We start from the raw sequence: 18,395 nt of genomic DNA, 5'->3' as shown, positions 1-18,395 counted from the left end.
AAGAGGCTTCCCCTCCAGACTGTAAACCAAGATAAACTGCTCCCATCAGCTGCTTTTGATAGGTGTTTTGTCCCAGCAATGCAGAGGTTAACTGTAACACCAACTTTTCCTCTTAAACTCTTGAGACAGGGTCAAGGATAACCTTGAACTTCTGATCTTTCTGCCTTCATATCCTGAGTGCTGAGATTATAGGCATGCTCTATACTGCAACAGAATTTTGGGTTTTGTGCATGCTAGGCAAGCAATCTGCCAACTGAGCTACATCCCCAGCCCTCTGTTTCTTTTAAGTGCCTACCTTAGTATATTATGATAGAAAATGGAAACTACAATCATTCTGCAAAGAGCTTGACATTTAGTTTAGCAATTCAGAATGATAGCTGTCATTCAAAAGCCAGCTGTGGTGCATGCCTTTAATCCCAGCACTGGAGGCAGAGGTAAAATGATCTCACGTGCGCCACCACGCCTGGTGATAGTTACTTTTTTATGTGTTAATATTTTCTCAGTAGGGCCACAGAGTCACAATTGACCAGAATGATTGGTATTTGTGATTGATTCCTCTAGTACCCTTGATTTGGGATGAACAATTACCTAAATCTTTTTTCTCAATTTTTATTAACATTTTCCATGATTATAAAAAGTATCCTATGGTAATACCCTCGCCCCCCCACACACACTTTCCCCTTTGAAATTCCATTCTCCATCATCCCTTCCCCATCTCAATCATTCTTTTATTTTGATGTCATGGTCTTTTCCTCCTCTTACATGGTCTTGTGTAGATAGTGTCAAGCACTATGAGGCCATGGATATCCAGGCCATTTTATGTCTGGAGGGAGCATGTAAGGAGTCCTACCCTTCCTTTGGCTCTTACATTCTTTCTGCCACCTCTTCCGCACTAAATCTTTTTTTTTTAAATTTAATTTTATTTATTTGCAAGCAGAGTGGAGACAGACAAGAGAATGGGCGTGCGAAGGACTCTAGCCACCACAAACAAGCCTCAGACACATGCACCCCTTTGTGTATCTGACTTACGTGGGTAGTGGGGAATTGAACCTGGATTCTTTGGCTTCGCAGACAAGCGCCTTAACCGCTAAGCTATCTCTGCAGCCCCAACAGTTACCTAAGTCTTAAATCCTGGGCTGGAAGGATGTCTCAGCGTTAAGGCACTTGCCTGCAAAGCCTAATGACCCAGGTAGATTCCCCAGTATGCGCATAAAGGCAGATGCACAAGGTGGAGCATTAGTCTGGAGTTCTTTGCAGTAGATAGAGGCCCTGACGCGCCCTTTCTATCAAATAAATATTTAAAAAAAAATAACCTACACCATTGCTACAGGTGGCCAGGAGGGACAACCTAATCACAGGCTCATTAAGCTTCATTTGCAATTTAGGGATCACTATTGCTCCTGAGATTCAGTGAGTGAGCACAAGATAACGCACAGTTAACAATATTGTTTCTTCATCTACTTCAAATCTTCCACTTAGCCCTAAGCGTTCAACCGGTCTCTAAATGGCCCAAGAGTTTAGCAAAAGAAGAGTGGCCGCCATTCGGTGTCCGGTCAGGGGAGCTTGTCTGCGCGCGTTTGGGTCCCCAGACATCAGGCTCCTTATGACTCATGAGGTGTACTTCGGGCTTCGCCTGTCGCTCAGACTTCGTCTTCCCGCGGGTGAAGTCCACGAAGGGCGTAGGTCACCGCGAGCAGGGCCACAACGGGGCCAAAGACTTGTGTCTTTACGGAAGGGCGGCGCAGGACAAAACAAGACGGCCAAGAAGTACATCCCCAGAGCTGGCCACAAGTCCCCGTGAGGAGCCGCGGGGCGCCGCAAGCGGAAGTGCTTCCTGGGCGGGCGCCGGAGAGGATGGGCGGGGCCGCTTTCCCAGAAGCTCTTGCGGCAGGGCGCGCGCTGACCCCGCGCTCCGGGCTCTGTGTTCTGTGCCCGTCGAGGGCCCGGAGTTCCAAGTGCCGTTCTCAGCTGACGGAGCTCCGGGCAGCATGGACGAGCCGCTGCCTCCGCGGGAGTCGGCGAGGTACGTGGCGGAGAACAGCCGGGACGTGGTGGTGGACCGCGCGGGCGTGCGCCGGGCGGCAGCGATGCTGCGGGCGGCGGCGGCCGAGTGGCGCGTGGAGGACTGGAAGGCGCTGCATGAGCTCAATCCCCGGGCGGCCGACGAGGCTGCGCTCAACTGGGTGTTCGTCGTGGACACGCTCAACTTCTCCTTCTGGTCGGAGCAGGCCGAGCGCCAGTGCCTGGTGACGTACCGGGGAAAGGCCTACAGCGGCTACTGGTCCCTGTGCGCCGCGGTGAATCGAGCCCTGGACGCAGGTGGGTTCTCGGCCAGAGCATGTGTGTCGTAGACGGACGAGAAGACAGCTCTACGTCGCCAGTCGCTTGCAGTAAGAGCGTAACGGGCGTGTTCCGTGGAAAGGAATGTATATAAATTATTAGTGCACTTAGGTGTGAAAGTCAGTTGCGTAAAGAAGTCTATTTCAAGTCAAGCGTGTTGGATTGCACCTCTAATCCCAACTATCAAGAGGGTGAGGCAGGAGGATGGCCTCGAGTTGCAGGCCAGCCTAGGCTTCAACTGAAACCCCTATCACCGACAAAGAAAAAGAAATGGCACTTCAAGGACTCCTGAAGAGCAAAGTATAGAGTGCAGAACATTTTATACAAGCTATATGAAACCCATTACAGGCCATTGCTGAATAAGTACGCAGAGCATAGCGATGGCGTCTGATTGTCACTCGTCCTCCTTGCAAGCATTTCTTTTTTTTTGCGAGGCAGTGTCACATTGTAGCCCAGGGTGACCTAGAACTCACTCTGTAGTTCTAGCCTGGCCTCACTAACAGCGATCCACTTTCCTCTGCTTTCTAGTGGTGGGACTAAAGGCATGTGCCACCACCCCGGGGCCCTTGCAGCATTTTTATAGCACTTTGCTTTCATATTTCATTTTGTAAAAACAAAGGCCTAATGAACTACTAAAGTATGACACTTTATCTGAATTTTTTCTTTGAAGGGATACCAATAACTAGTGCCTCCTACTATGCCACAGTGACCCTTGATCAAATTCGGGATATATTTCGTTCAGACACCGATGATTCCATGCCTTTAATAGAAGAAAGGCATCGGATTCTTAATGAAACCGGGAAAATTTTGTTGGAGAAGTTTGGAGGCTCTTTTCTTAACTGTGTCCAAAAAAGTGAAAAAAGTGCGCAGAAGCTAATGCACTTGGTCGTTGAATGTTTTCCTTCTTACAGAGATGTGACTCAGTTTGAGGTAAGTTTGTTCTGCTGGAGATTCCCCCTGTATCCCCCTTCCCCCTAAGGTCTTGCTCTAGCCTGGGCTGACCTATGTATTCTCAGGGTGGGCCTCAAACTTAGAGGTATCCTGCCTCTGCAAATGCTTCAAAACTAACAAACACTTACCCCCTCCATAGTATCACTTGAGGATGAGTAAACCTTCAGGACTTCAAAGATTTTATACTGTTGGGTGAAATTCACAATGTGTATTAAATTCTCTCTACTAGAAAGCACTTCTTGAAAAGTTCATTATATCCATAATGTGTTTTCTTTTTCATACACAGTGAATTTTTTTTTTTTTTTTGTACTTATGAGAGAGAACGAATCAGCACTCCAGGGCCTCTAGCCACTGCAATTGAACTCCAGACACATGTGCCACCTTGTGTGCATGTGTGACTTTGCACGTGTGTACCACTTTATATGTATCTGAGGTCCTTTTTTCACTTACAAATAATTGAGTAACTGCAGTAAAGACCATATAACCCATAGAACCCAAGCTATTTGACTCTCAGGTCCTTCACAGAAAAAATTGTTGACTCTTGTTTTAGACTTTACTTTGTTTTACTTTTGCTGAGATACCTGAAAACACATATTGTTGTATGTAGCCTTTTGACTTAACTAAAAAGGGAAAGGTGTCTGATTAATGAATGTCAAGATTTCTTTTTAATTGTACACATAAATATAAAAAGCCTAAAAAAATTTGTAGGTGGATATTTAGACAGATACATACCAGATAGGTACTCAGGTGGCTCCCATCTTTGCTTGTTGGTGCCATTTTTTTCCCTGAGACAGACTGACTCAATGAAATACAAGAGATTACTGTCTGTGAATTTTCCATCTTACCTCTTGCTTAGACCACTGGCACGAGAGAGGAAAGGAGACGTTCCAGTGCCAGTTCACAAATTCGTAGGCAAATACTGATTGAACTGATATGTATTATAACCAGTTACATATTGCCACTAGGTATAGAAGGGGCAAAGAGAAAGTTCTAGAAATGAGTCTGTAGCCCCTGTTGAATTTCATTTTCTATTTACTAATGCAAAGATTTCCTTGAGACCTTTTTGTCTTCAAAGTATGTCATTTTGGCCTTGTTTTCCAGCATATTTTGGATTGAGTTCCTTGGTGTTCCATTTGGGCCATTGTTTTTCAAGGTAGGGTCTCACTCTAGTACAGGCTGACCTGAATTCACTATGTAGTCTCAGGGTGGCCTTGAACTCACACTGATCCTCCCACCTCTGCCTCCTGAGTGCTGGGATTAAAGGCATATGCCACCATGCCTGCCTACAGGCCATCCTTTTGTTTTGTATTTTTGTTTTTCCAAATAGGGACACACTAGCCCAGGCTCACCTGGAATTCACTATGTAGTCTCAGGGTGGCTTCCAACTCATGGTGATTCTCCTGCCTTGCAAGTGCAGGGATTAAAGGTATGCACTACCATGCCTGGTTCCTGTTAATCCCTTAAGTCATCTCTTCAGCCTATTTTCTTTCATGTTGTCTTTAGTTTGTGGTTTTTGTGTGTGGAAAGAGTAATTTTTCTTTTGGTAGACTTTCTGTTGTTGTTTTATTAGAGAGAGAGAGAGAATGGGTGCACCAGGACCTCCAGCCACTGAAAAAGAACTCCAGACACATGCGCCACCCTGTGCATCTGGCTTACATGGGTCCTGGGGAATCGAACCTGGGTTTGAGGGCTTTGCAGGCAAGCACCTTAACTGCTAAGCCATCTCCTACAGCCCCTATTTGTTTCCTTTGAGGTTAACCCGAAAGTCTAGCCCACATTATCCTCTTAACTTCATGGCAGTTCTCCTATGTCATCCCTCTAAGTGATGGGATTACAGGTATGAGCCATCATATCTGGCTTCAGGTTTTGTTTCCTTTAAGACACAGCACTCTTTTTGTTATGTTTTCAAAGTAGGGTCTCGCTCTAGTTCAGGCTGACCTGGAATTTACTATGTCATCTCAGGGTGGCCTTGAACTCACAGTGATTCTCCTACCTCTGCCTCCCCAGTGCTGGGATTAAAGGTGTACACCACCACACCCAGCTAAGGCGCAGTACTTTTGATTTGCTCTGCTGAAAAGTTCAATTTTTAAAGAACATATTAGAATAAAGATTAACTTTAAAGCTTTTTAAAAAATATTTTATTTATTTGAGAAAGAGGCAGAGAGAGACAGGGAGAGAATGGGTGTGCAGGGCCTTCAGCCACTGTAAATGAACTCCAGATGCATGTGCCCCCTTGTGCAGCTGGCTTATGTGGGTCCTGGGGAATCAAACCTGGGACTTTTGTCTTCACAGGCAAACACTGCTAAGCCATCTCTCCAGCCCTTGTTTTGTTTTTTTTTTTTTTCTTTGTTGTTGTTGTTTGTTTGAAGTAGGGCCTCACTCTACCAGGATGACCTGGAACTCACTCGGTAGTACCAGGATGGTCTTAAACTCAACAGTGATCCTCTACCTCTGCCTCCTGAATGAAAATTGGTATATGGACTATGTGGTGGACTGAACTTTTTGTAAAATGCTCCCAGCCTCAGCTGGTGCTGCAATTCTGGAAGTTTGTGTAAACTTTATGAGGTAGAGCCTTGCTGGAGGAAGTGAGGAAGTGTGTCACTGGGAGTGGGCCTTGAGGTCTTGTACCCAGCTCTACACACTGTTAGTTTTTTTAGTCTCTCTCTCAGCTTTCTTTTCTTTTCCTTTATTTTTTTTGGGGGGGTGTTGGGTTTCAAGGTAGGGTCTCACTCTAGCTCAGGCTGACCTGAAATTCACTAAGTGTCTCAGGGTGGCCTCAAGCTCACAGTGATCCACCTACCTCTACCTCCCCAGTGCTGGGACTAAAGGCATGTGGCACTACTCCTGGCTTCTGTCAGCTCTCTATGCTGCAGTGTGACACTGACTTCCTGCTCAAGCCTGCCATATCTTCCCTACCACATTGAAACTTCCCCTTTGAAAACTGTAAGCTGAATTAAATCTTTTTCCTTTCATTAGCTACTTCTGATCTAGTATTTTGTCCTAGCAATGAAAAAGTAACTGATAGAATTATATCTGAGTCTTCATATATTTTTTAGAAAAATCCCCCAAACATAACAACAAAAAAAACACATTTAATAATCTTAACACTTGGGTGATGGAGAGATGGCTTAGCTATTAAGTTGTCTGCAAAGCCAAAGGACCTGGGTTTGATTCCCCAGGACCCACATAACCAGATGCACAAGGGGGTGCATGCGTCTGGAGTTCGTTTGCCGTGGCAGGCGGCCCTGGTGCACCCTCTCTGCCTCTGCGTCTCTCTCTCAAATAAATACATATATTTAAAAAGATTTTTTTTCTGATTTATTTTTATTTACTTATTAGAGACAGAGAGAATGGGCGCACCAGGGCCTCTAGCCACTGCAAACGAATTCCAGACAAATGCACCACCATGTGCATCTGGTTACGTGGGACCTGGAGAATCAAACCTTGGTCCTCAGGCTTCACATGCCTTAACCACTAAGCAATCTCTCCAGCCCAGATATATATATATATATATTTTTTTTTTTTGGGGGGGGGGTTTCGAGGTAGGGTCTCACTCTAGCCCAGGCTGACCTGGAATTCACTATGGAGTCTCAGGGTGGCCTCGAACTCATGGCAATCCTCCTACCTCTGCCTCCCAAGTGCTGGGATTAAAGGCGTGCGCCACTATGCCCGGCAAATATATTTTTTAAAAAAGAATCTTAACACTTGGGAGGTTGGAGAGAGGCCAATCAGCAGTTCAAGTTCATCCTGTACATATTGGGATATCTTTTTTAATTTTTATTTATTAGAGACAGGGAGAATGGGCACATCAGGGCCTCTAGCCACTGCAAAATTACTTCAGATGCATGTGCCACCTTGTGCATCTGGCTTACATGGGACCTGCAGAATCGAACCTGGGTCCTTAGGATTTGCAGGCAAGAGCCTTAACCATTAAGCAATCTCTCCAGCACATCAATATACATATTGAACTTGAAACTAACCTTAGCTACATGAGACCCTATCTCAACCTCCCTTATTCTCCCCCCCCAAAAAAATCATTACTTTTTTTTTTTCTCTTTTCAGCATGAAAGTTACACTACTGCAAGTGAAAGTAGTCCCCAAATGATTACCTTATACAAGCTGTGAGGTTTTTAAACTTGTGACAGGGAACAGAAGGGAAGTTCTACTAATTGGGAGGAAATCCTCACTTGTGTTTCAGAGAGCTGCAAGAACTTAAAACCCACGAATCTTCAGCTGACTAGCCTTAGCCTTAGCATTCTCTATTAGGAACCAGCATATGTTCTTGCGCTGTTTACCCTGTAGCTGAATTACTTCTCCATATTTTGGATGCTCAATTACAGTACCATTGCAGGCAAATTTCTTCTTAAATGTTAAGCCTTCTCTAGTTTTTTGGGTTTTTGTTTGTTTTTTGTAGTTTTTAAGATATATTCTCTTTTTATTTATTTGCAAGCAGAGATAGAGAGAATGGGAATGCCAGGGCCTCCACCCACTTCAAAGGAGCTCCAGATGCATGTGCCACTTTGTGTATCTGGCTTTATGTGGCTACTGGGGAATCAAACCAGGGAGTATTGTGTTTTCATTTTGTTTTTGCTATACAAGGACACCACCACCACTGATCGGCACCAATAACAGAAGTATGTTTTTTTAAAATATTTTTATTTGCAGACAGAGAGATAGAAGAGAGAATTTTTCCATAACATTAGTTGTAAGGTTAATATTAGTTATCCTAAAGCACTTTTTTTCTTTTTGGTTTTGGTTTTTCAAGGTAGGGTCTCACTTTAGCCCAGGCTGACCTAGAATTCACTATGTAGTCTCAGGGTGGCCTCAAACTCACAGGGATCCTCCTACCTCTTCCTCCTAAGTGTTGGAAATAAAGGTGTGCACCACCACACCCAGCGGTTTTAAAAAATTAACTTTAAATTAAATTATTATTGTTGGTTTTTCCAGGTAAAGTCTCATTCTAGCCTAGGCTGACCTGGAATTCACCAAGTAGTCTTAGGGTGGCCTCAAAGTCATGGTGATCCTCTTACCTCTGCCTTCCCAGCACTTGGGTGAAAGGCGTGAGCTAATTTTATAATAATAATAATAATATAATATAATAATAATAATGCCCAGCTAATTTTTTTTTAAAGGTTACATGCTTAAGTCTCCTCTCACTCACCCCCATTACACTGAGTGCCCTCCTCAGCAGGGTTATTAGTACTCGCTGTGGGGTCTTGAAGGCCTCAGTCAGTCTGAGTTAGGGACCAGAGCACTATATTTCTATAATCCTGTTTCCTAATGTAATAATGAGCTTGCTAGTCACTAAACACCTTTTTTTTTTTTTAAATGGAAGGAAAGGGTTTATTTCTGACTTACAGTTTCTTTTCTTTATTGAAAACTTCCATGATTATAAATAATATCCCATGGTAATTTCCCTCCTTCCCCCCATTTTCTCCTTTGAAACTCCTCCATCATATCACCTCCCACTCTCAACCAGTCTCTCTCATGTTGATGTTACCATCTTTTCTTCCTATTATGATGGCCTTGAGTAGGTAGTGTCAGGCACTGTAAGGACATGGATATCCAGGCCATTTTGTGTCTGAAGGAGCAAGTTGTAAGGAGTCCTACCTTTCCTTTGGCTCTTACATTCTTTCCATCACCTTTTCTGCAATGGACTCTGAGCCTTGGAGGGTGTGATAGAGATATTGCAGTGCTGAGCACTCCTGTCACTTCTCAGCACCATGGTGCCTTCTGAGTCATCCCAAAGTCACTGTCATCTGAAAAGAGAAGGTTCTCCACTGAATGTCCCTGCCCTGGGTGAGCTCATCCAGCTCCATAAAGTCCTTCTTGTTGATCACATCTTTCCCAGCACTTGTTCTCCACCCATTCTTCCATCCTTGAACCCAGTTAGTTATCCCATTGATGGTGAGCATGCTGTCTGTGTATAGCACCAGCTTGCTGATGTTCTGAGCCTTTGCTTGTTCATTGGCTTTGCAGGCTACATGGATCTCTGCTCTTTGGTTTGTCTCTCGTCCAGGAAGCCTAATGCCTAGGTTTAAAGGCTGGCCTGGCCCCCAGTAAACACTAATGCCAGCTCAAGCTCGCCTTTGCCCATTACTGGAATAGCAGCCATCTGTGTAGATAACCACTGATTCACCTTCATCCAGAGGCTGCCAGGGTCTCTTGCTGATCTCAAGCATACTGGAGTTTTCCTGCCCTTCTGCACCATCTGGGCTGGCAGAGTTCCTCACAAAGGCCCAGGCCTCATCTTCAGTGGCAAATTTCTTAAACCTGCCAGCAGGAAACCAGTCTCCCTGGGCTTTACATTCATTCCAGGTGAGGAAGACACCGGTCCTGCGGCCCTACCTCATCACATAGAACATCCCAAGCCAGCAGAGGCCGTGCCTGCATCACACGGCCACAGAGACGCTGCAGGACAGAGGCAGCAGCCAGTGCATTGCTCACTTTCTCCCACCTGGCAGCATCTCTGCTGCCAGGTCTTGGCTTCATAGTCCCGTGTTTTTTATTATTATTATTTTTTTGCTTTTTTTTTTTTTTTGAGGTAGGGTCTCATTGTAGCCGACCTGGAATTCACTATGTAGTCTCATGGTGGCTTTGAACTCGTCGTGGTCCTCCTATCTCTGCCTCCCAAGTGCTGGGATTAAAGGCGTGCACCACAACACCTAGATAAAGCATGTTTTTATTTATTTATTTATTTGCAAACAGAGGGAGACAGAAGAGAGACAGACAGAAAGATGGAGAGAGAGAGAATGTGCATACCAGATCCTCTAGTTGTTGCAAATGAACTCCAGCTACATGCCCCACATTGTACTTATGTTGGTACTGAGTAATCAAACTAGGGTAATTAGGCTTTGCAGGTAAGTGCTTTATCTGCTGAACCATCTCTCTAGCCCATTAACGCTTTTTTTTTTTTAAAAAATTTTCAAGTAGGGTCTTGCTCTAGCCCAGGCTGACCTGAAATTCACTATTTAGTTTCAGAGTGGCCTCAAATCTTGTGGTGATCCTCCTATCTCTGCCTCCTAAGTGCTGAAAACCAATTCGTTTTGTTTTGCTTTGTTTTGTTTCTCAAGGTAGGGTTTCACTCTAGTCCAGGCTGACCTGGAATTCACTAGGGTGGCCTCCTTGCAGTCCTCACACCTGGCTGAAAACCAATTCTTTTTTTTTTTTTTTTTTTTGGTTTTTCGAGGAAGGGTCTCACTCTAGTCCAGGCTGACCTGGAATTCACTCTGTAGTCTCAGGGTGGCCTCGAACTCACGGTGATCCTACTACCTCTGCCTCCCAAGTGCTGTGATTAAAGGTGTGTGCCACCACACCTGGCTTGAAAACCAATTCTTTAAAAAATATTTTTTCCCCCACGGCTCAGGGAATAGTGCAGAAGTGTGTGGTAGAAAGAATTGTAAGAGCCAGAGAACAGGAAGGAATAATTTGGGACATTATCTTCTGGCTCTGAGCTCATTACTCCACAGCAGCTGTCATTGTCTCCAGAAGACTTTCACAATATTTAGTTCACCAACATTTTACTATGAATGATGGAAGTGGACAAAAAAACCCAATCAAAAATGGAAGGATTAATTGGAATAATAGTATAGTGGAAGGGAAGAGAAACAAAAGAAGGTATTGGGAGAGGATTATGTTCAAATTACTTTATGTTCAACTATGAAAACTCAAATAAAAAAATAAAAATTAAGCTGGGCATGGTGGCGCACGCCTTTAATCCCAGCACTCGGGAGGCAGAGGTAGGGAGATCGCCGTGAGTTCGAGGCCACCCTGAGACTCCATAGTGAATTCCAGGTCAGCCTGAGCCAGAGTGAGACCCTACCTCGAAAAACCAAAAAAAAAAAAAAAAAAAAAATTTAAGACAAGGTTTTGCCATGTAGCCCTAGCAAGACTGAAACTCCCTGCATAGGTCAGGCTATCCAAAAACTTGTAGCAATCCTCCTGCCTTAATCTCCTGGCTGTGGTTTAAAGGCATGTGTACCTTGACTGGCCAAAAGAGTCATGGTTTTTTCCCTTGACAGTTATTTTGAAAATATTTTATTTGCTGGGTGTGGTGCTGCACACCTTTAATCCCAGTATTTGGGAGGCAGATGTAGGAGGATCACCATGATTTCAAGGCCACCCTGAGATTACATAGTGAATTCCAAGTCAGCCTGGACTAGAGTGAAATCCTACCTCGAAAAACCATAAGAAGAAAAGAAAAGAAAGAAAAACGGAAATATTTTACTCACAAAACACAGTTATGGGACATAAAGAGAACTGCTGTTTGAGGACTTTATTTTTGGTGTGAGGATCTCATACATGTTAGACTAACATACTTTTAACCTACATGCTCAGTTCTGGGTCCCAGAATTTGATTACTGCAACCATAATTAGCTTATTTAGAAAAAATTTTCTGGGAAGCTGGGTGGGGTGGCTTAGTCTAAAATCCTAGCACTTGGGAGGCTTGAAGTAGGTTGAAGCTGGCCTCAGCTACAGAGTTGAGTTCCAGGTCAGTGTAGGCCAGAATGAGACCCTGCCTCAACCCCTCCCCCCCCCAAAAAAACGAGTTTTGTTGATTATTGAATTAATTTATTATTCATTCCTCACTTGAGCTTTATTTTCTTTGAGACAGGATCTCACTGTGTACCTCTGACTAGCTTGGAACTCATACCTATCCTAGGCTGTCCTTGAATTTGTGGTGCTTATTCTGCCTCATCCTTCTGAGTGCTGGGATTATGGTGCTTGGTTTTACTTTCCATGTTTGGGTCCTCTTTAATTTTATATTTGTTTAATTATTTACTTTTTGAAGTAGAGTCTCTCTCTAGCCCAGGCTGACCTGAAACTCACTCTGTAGCCCCAGGCTGGCCTTGAACTGACATGGATCCTCCTGCTTCAGGGATTCAATGTTAATGGGGTGCATCACTACATCTAGATAAGAATACTACGTTGATATTAACAATTATGGGCTGGAGAGATGGCTTAGTGGTTAAGACACTTGCTTGTGAAGCCTAAGGACTCATGATCTACTCTCCAGGTCCCATGTAAGCCAGATGCACAGTGACAAGTGTGCGCAATGTCGCACACATGGGGAGAGGGGCAACCACGTGTTTGGAGTTTGATTGTAGTGGTTGGTGGCCCTGGCATGACAACTCTCTCTCCCTGGCATTAAAAAACAAAACAAAACAAAACAAACAAAGGCCAGTCTATTGGGCTTTCTTTAAAAATAATAATAATATGGCCAGTTGTGGTGGCGCATGCCTTTAATCCCAGCACTCAGGAGGCAGAGGTAGGAGGGTCACCTGAGTTTGATGCCAGCTTGAGACTACATAGTGAGTTCCAGGTCAATCTGGGCTAGAGAGAGAGCCTACCTTGAAAAGAAAAACAAAAATTATTATTTATTTGACACAGGAGCACTTAAGTGCAGGGACAACGATCATAACATTGAAATACATATATGAGGTAGTAACATTGAAAATGAATATTGATGGTACCAGGATTGCACAAATTGTTTTTGTACTTGGAAAAAAACTTTGGAGTGATAGAGACAATTAAATGTTAATTAAAACCTGGGTATGGTGGCACACACCTTTAATCCCAGCACTCAAGAGGCAGAGGTAGGAAGATCGCCCATGAGTTTGAAGCCAGCATGAGACTATGGAGTGTCAGCTCAGCCTGGGCCAGAGTGAGACCCTAACTCAAAAAACAAAACAAAACAAATATATATATATATATATGTTTGTTAGATCCTTTTATTTTCTTTTAAAACTTTTTAAATTTATATTTATTTTATTTGAGAAAGAGGCAGATAGAGAAGACAGTTCTAGCCACTGCAATTGAATTCCAGACATGTGTGCCCCATGTGCATCTGGCTTATGTGGGTTTTGGGGAGTTGACCGTGGGTCCTTTGGCTTTGCAGACAAGTGCCTTAATCGCTAAGCCATATCTCAAGCCCAGATCCTTTTATTTTCTGTAAAAAAAGATTATGAATTCTTACCAACATATTCTGCCTGAGAAAATGTTTTTAACATGTACCATTTAATTTTAATTTTTTTTTTTTTCCTGTTTGGTTTTTCAAGGTAGGGTCTTGCTCTAGCCCAGGCTGACCTGGAATTCACTATGTAGTCTCAGGGTGGCCTTGAACTTTTAGCTTTGCCTCCCGAGTGCTGAGATTAAGGGCGTGTGCCACCATGCCCGGCTTCCTGCTTTTTTTTTGGTTTTGTTTTTTTAGTTAGGGTCTCACTGTAGCCCAGACTGACCTGGACTTCACTAGGTAGTCTTAGGGGGACCTCGAACTCATGGCAATCCTCCTACCTCTGCTTCCCAAAAGTGCTGGGATTAAAGGCGTGCGCCATCACGCCCAGCCCACATGTACCTTTTTAAAGTAGCACACATAAGACTTTTAGATATCATGGTGACACATATTCTCGTCATTTTTTAGGGGAAAAGAATTTCTTTTTACAAACGAGCTCAAATCCTTGTGGCAGACACGTGGAGTGTACTAGAAGGAAAAGGCGATGGATGCTTTAAGGATATCTCTAGCATCACCATGTTTGCCGATTACCGGTTACCTCAGATTCTTGTTTACCTTGGAGCCCTGAAGTACTCTGATAAATTAATGAAGAAACTTCTCAAAGGTTTGCTACCTTAAGTCATTGTTTGCTATGGTATGATTTGTTGTCTAGTCTCTGGTTTCTTTCACACAAAAAATTCCTTTGCTTAAAAAAAAAATAAAAAGCAAGATTGAAATATATGTTCTGGGCTGGAGAGATGACTCAGTGGTTAAGGTACCTGACTGCAAAGGATCCAGGCTTGATTCCCCACTACCCACATGAAGCCAAATGCACAATGTGGCATATATGCCTGGAGCTTGCAATGGCTAGAGGCCCTGGTGCTCCCATTTGCTCTCTCCCTTTCTCTATCTGTCCCTCTCTCTCTTAAACAAATAAATAAAATATTAATTTTTAAAATATTTTTTTGTACTTTTTTATTTTTAATTTATTTTACTAGAGAGAGAGAGTGAGTGAGTATGGGCATGCCAAGGCCTCTAGCCACTGCAGACAAACTCCATACACATCTACTACCATGTGCGTCTGGCTTACCTGGGCACTAGGAAATTGAGCCTTGGTCCTTTGGCTTTGCAGGCATCTACCTTAACCACTAAGCCATTTTTCCAGCCCTAAAAATTGTTTTTAAAAGAAAGAAACATATGTTCTGGATATGGTGGTGCATGATTGTCATACAGCACTTAGGAAGTAGAGGCAGGAGGGATGGGTTAGAGAAGAAAGCCTGGGCTACATAGCAAGACTGTGGTCAAAAAAATGTATAAGAGTAAAGAAAAGTGTCAGTGTATTTGAAATGTAGGAAAAGTTGTTTACACTTGAGAATATGGGAATTGTTGAGAATTGTGATATTTGAACATTTTAATTGGAGAGCCTAGTAAAATTAAACTTGAATTTGTTACATGGAGATGTGTGATACAGGGTTAACATTTGAAGAATGTTAATTATACTACATTGTGATAGAGGTGGGATTAAAGACGTGTGCCACCCACACCCAGAAGATTATTTGAAACTGTATTTTAGAATTCGTTGAATTCTTAAAGATGCTGTTTGTTCCTAAGATTTTGATGGCCTTATAACATTCCGTGACATAACTGGTCACAAGTTCCGTTTCAGAGTAAAAATGAAAAGGTAGGGGTCATTCATGTAAATATGTTGTGTGGAGAAGGCAGATCACCAACACTACTTTTTGTTGTTGTTCATTTTTTATTTATTTATTGGACAGCAACAGATATAGACAAAAAGGGAGAGAGAAAGAGAGAGAGAGAGAGAGAGGGAATGAGAATGGGCACACCAGGGCCTCTAGCCACTGCAAATGAACTCCAGATGTGCCCCCTTGTACATCTGGCTAACATGGGTCCTGGGGAATCGAGCCTTGACCCGGGGTCCTTAGGCTTCACAGGCAAGCGCCTAATGGCTAAGCTATCTATCCAGCCAGGATGGTGTGATTTTACTTAAGGCAAATGTAATGAGAGGTAGAAAGGCAATTTACCATGGGAACTTGAGGCATAGGGTGCCAATCCACTTTTCACGAGGATGGCTTTTCATGCCTAAGTTTTTGCATCAGAAACATGGGACTATTTCATGTTCATTTTTCCTGAAGTGTGTTTCAAGGGTAAGATATCCCATGAGATACTATGGGATAAGTACTCCAAAGTTAGATAACATTTGGTAAGTACTATGCACTCTATGCTACCAACACTACTTTTTGAAATGCTGAGAACAGCTCTATCTGTGGAGTAGTGAGTGGGTCAGATTTCTCCTTTTGGATTTAGTCTACACTGCATTCCTCCTACCCCAGCCTTCCCAAGTGCTAGGGCTTTATGCAATTTTAGTCAGTCTTTAACACTTGAAAATTAGGAGAGTTCACATAAAAATCAGATTTATTTTTTCCCTTTTTTGACACACTATGTGGCCCAGAATGGCTTGTAATTTAGGATCCTCCTGCCCTCAATTTCTTGAATGCTAGGTTATAGGACTGCCTTATAGTACCTCAATTAAAAATTATATTTCCTGCCAGGTGTAGTGAGACCCTACCTCAAAAAAAAAAAAAATAGCATTCCTATTGGGCGTGGTGGTGCACGCCTTTAATCCCAGCACTTGGGAGGTGGAGGTAGGAGGACAGATAGGAGCTGGAGGTCACCCGAGACTGCACAGTGAATTCCAGGTCAGCCTGGCTACAGTGAGACCCCACCTGGAAAACAACAAATAACCTACCTTGAAAAACAACAACAAATTACTTTTTTTAATTTTTATGTTGTTTTTTTGAGGTAGGGTCTCAGTGTAGCCCAAGCTGACCTAGGATTCACTATGGAGTCTCCGGCCTCGAACTCATGGCAATCCTCCTACCTCTGCCACCCAAGTGCTGAGATTAGAGGTATGTGCCACCACACCAGGCTTATTATTTATATATTTTGTGAGAGAAAAAGGTAGAGGCAAAGAGAGAGAATAGGCATGTTGGGGCCTCTAGCCATTGCAAATGAACTACAGATACATGTGTCTTCTTGTGCATCTGGCTTTATGTGGGTACTGGGGAATAGAACTTGGGTCCTTAGGGCCTTAACCACTGAGCCATCTCTCCAGTTCATAACTTTTAATTTTATATTAATGCCTAAGCTTAGAAATGATTTTTCCCTCTCCCTTTTGTAACCATTGTAGGAGAAATGCTCTCATACGGAGATAAACAAGAGGTGGAAATTAGAGGGTGCTCAATTTGGTGCGTCGAACTGATCCGGGATTGTCTTCTGGAGCTTATTGGAAAAGAGAGTGAAAAAAACAAAGAAAATATCAATTCCATTTTTCTGGATTATTACTTATGGGACTACGCTCGTGATCACAGAGAAGATATGAAAGGAATTCCATTTCATCGCACACGGTGCATATATTATTGACCCTGAGTGCAAATCATTCCAAGAAACACTTATGTTTTTGTGTCATATAATCACTTGTACAATTCTGGTTTGATATCAGGGTGGTAGAATATACAGGAAAATTAATTATTTAGTCTCCAATTTTTATTTATTTACTTATTTTGAGGTAGGGTCTTGCTCTAGCCTAGGCTAACTTGGAATTCACTACATAGCCTCAGGTTGGCCTCGAACTCAGTGATCCTCTTACCTTAGCCTCCCTAGTGCTGGGGATTAAAGGCGTGAGCCATGACACCTAGCGCTCAACCTTATTTTTTTTTTTTGGTTTTGCTTTTTTTTTTGGTTTTTCAAGGTAGGGTTCACCCTGGTCCAGGCTGACCTGGAATTAACTCTGTCATCTCAGGGTGCCCTTGAACTCATGGCAATCCTCCTACCTCTGCCTCCCGAGTGCTGGGATTAAAGGTGTGCGCCACCATGCCCGGCTACACCCTTATTTTTGAGACAGTCTTTTACTGAACCTGGAGCTAACCTGTTTTGACTAGACTAGCTAGCTAGCCAATAAGCATGTACCATCATGCCAGCTCTTCAAAAGTTTTTTTTTGTTGTTGTTTGTTTTTAATTTTTTTGTTTATTTTTATTGATTTATTTGAGAGCAACAGACAGAGAAAGACGCAGAGAGAGAATGGGCACACCAGGGCCTCCATCCACTGCAAACAAACTCCAGATGCATGTGCCACCTTGTGCATTTGGCTTATATGGGTCCTGGGGAATCAAGCCTAGAACCAGGGTCCTTAGGCTTTACAGGCAACCACATAACCACTAAGCCATCTCTCCAGCCCTTTTCAAAAGTTTTAAACCAGGGACTGGAGAGATGGTTTAGTGGTTAAGGTGTTTGCCTGTGAAGCCTAGTGACACAGGTTTGATTCCCTAGGACCCATGTAAGCCAGACACACAAGGTGGTGCATGAGTCTGGAGTTCATTTGCAGAGGCTGAAGGCCCATTCTTTCTCTGTCTGCTTCTTCCTCTCTCGTGTGCTCTCTCTCAAATAAGTAAATGAAATATATATATTTTTATGTTTTAAGCCAAGAGTGTTGTAATCCCATCAAGGAGGTGGGGGGTGATGGATACAGGCGTTCAAGGTCATCCTCAGCTCTATATAGTATAAGTCCAGCCAGTGATATAAAAGACCCTGTCTGACTCAAAAACAAATTTTTTAATTTTTATTTATTTATTTGAGAGAGAGAGAGAGAGAGGGTACACCAGGGTCTCCAGTCACTGCAAATGAACTACAGACACATGTGCAACCTTGTGCATCTGGCTTACGGGGGTCCTGGGTACCTGGGTCCTTTGGCTTTACAGGCAATCACCTTAACCGTTAAACATTTCTCCAGCCAAAAACAAAAATTTTATTCTTGGCATATCATTGTGTACTACCTTTATCGTGTTGCACAATCTTGAATGGTAACATTTATCTATTCAGTTGATAGCTTTTCTCAGCTACTAGTTATTTTCTTCCTTTCCTTTCCCTCCCCTCCCCCCACCATCATTTTAGGGATCAAATCCAAGGCCTTGTACTTATTAGGCCAGTATTCCACCACTGAGCCGTACCCTCAGCTCAGTTATTTTCTGTATGTCTTAATAGTTGAATAGAAGAGAGAGAGAAAGTAAGAGTGTTTGACATATGAAATACTGGTTT

The 18,395-nt window shown here is 43.2% G+C and overlaps 1 protein-coding gene and 1 pseudogene across 1 annotated transcript; one reads left to right on the top strand and one right to left on the bottom strand.

Moving 5' to 3' along the window:
- Positions 1-1,909: 1,909 nt before the first annotated feature.
- C12H9orf64 (chromosome 12 C9orf64 homolog) lies at positions 1,910-16,831 on the top strand. The gene is made up of 4 exons (XM_004671024.2): positions 1,910-2,319; positions 3,011-3,270; positions 13,712-13,907; positions 16,491-16,831. Exons 1-4 carry the CDS (start codon positions 1,989-1,991, stop codon positions 16,721-16,723), a joined length of 1,020 nt encoding a protein of 339 aa, XP_004671081.2. The 5' UTR covers positions 1,910-1,988; the 3' UTR covers positions 16,724-16,831.
- Positions 9,000-9,731, bottom strand: LOC123453659 (annotated as a pseudogene).
- Positions 16,832-18,395: the final 1,564 nt, after the last annotated feature.

The sequence above is a fragment of the Jaculus jaculus genome, chromosome 12, assembly GCF_020740685.1.
Source record: "Jaculus jaculus isolate mJacJac1 chromosome 12, mJacJac1.mat.Y.cur, whole genome shotgun sequence".
NCBI classification, from domain to species: domain Eukaryota; kingdom Metazoa; phylum Chordata; class Mammalia; order Rodentia; family Dipodidae; genus Jaculus; species Jaculus jaculus.
This window is presented reverse-complemented; position numbering and strand designations above follow the sequence as displayed.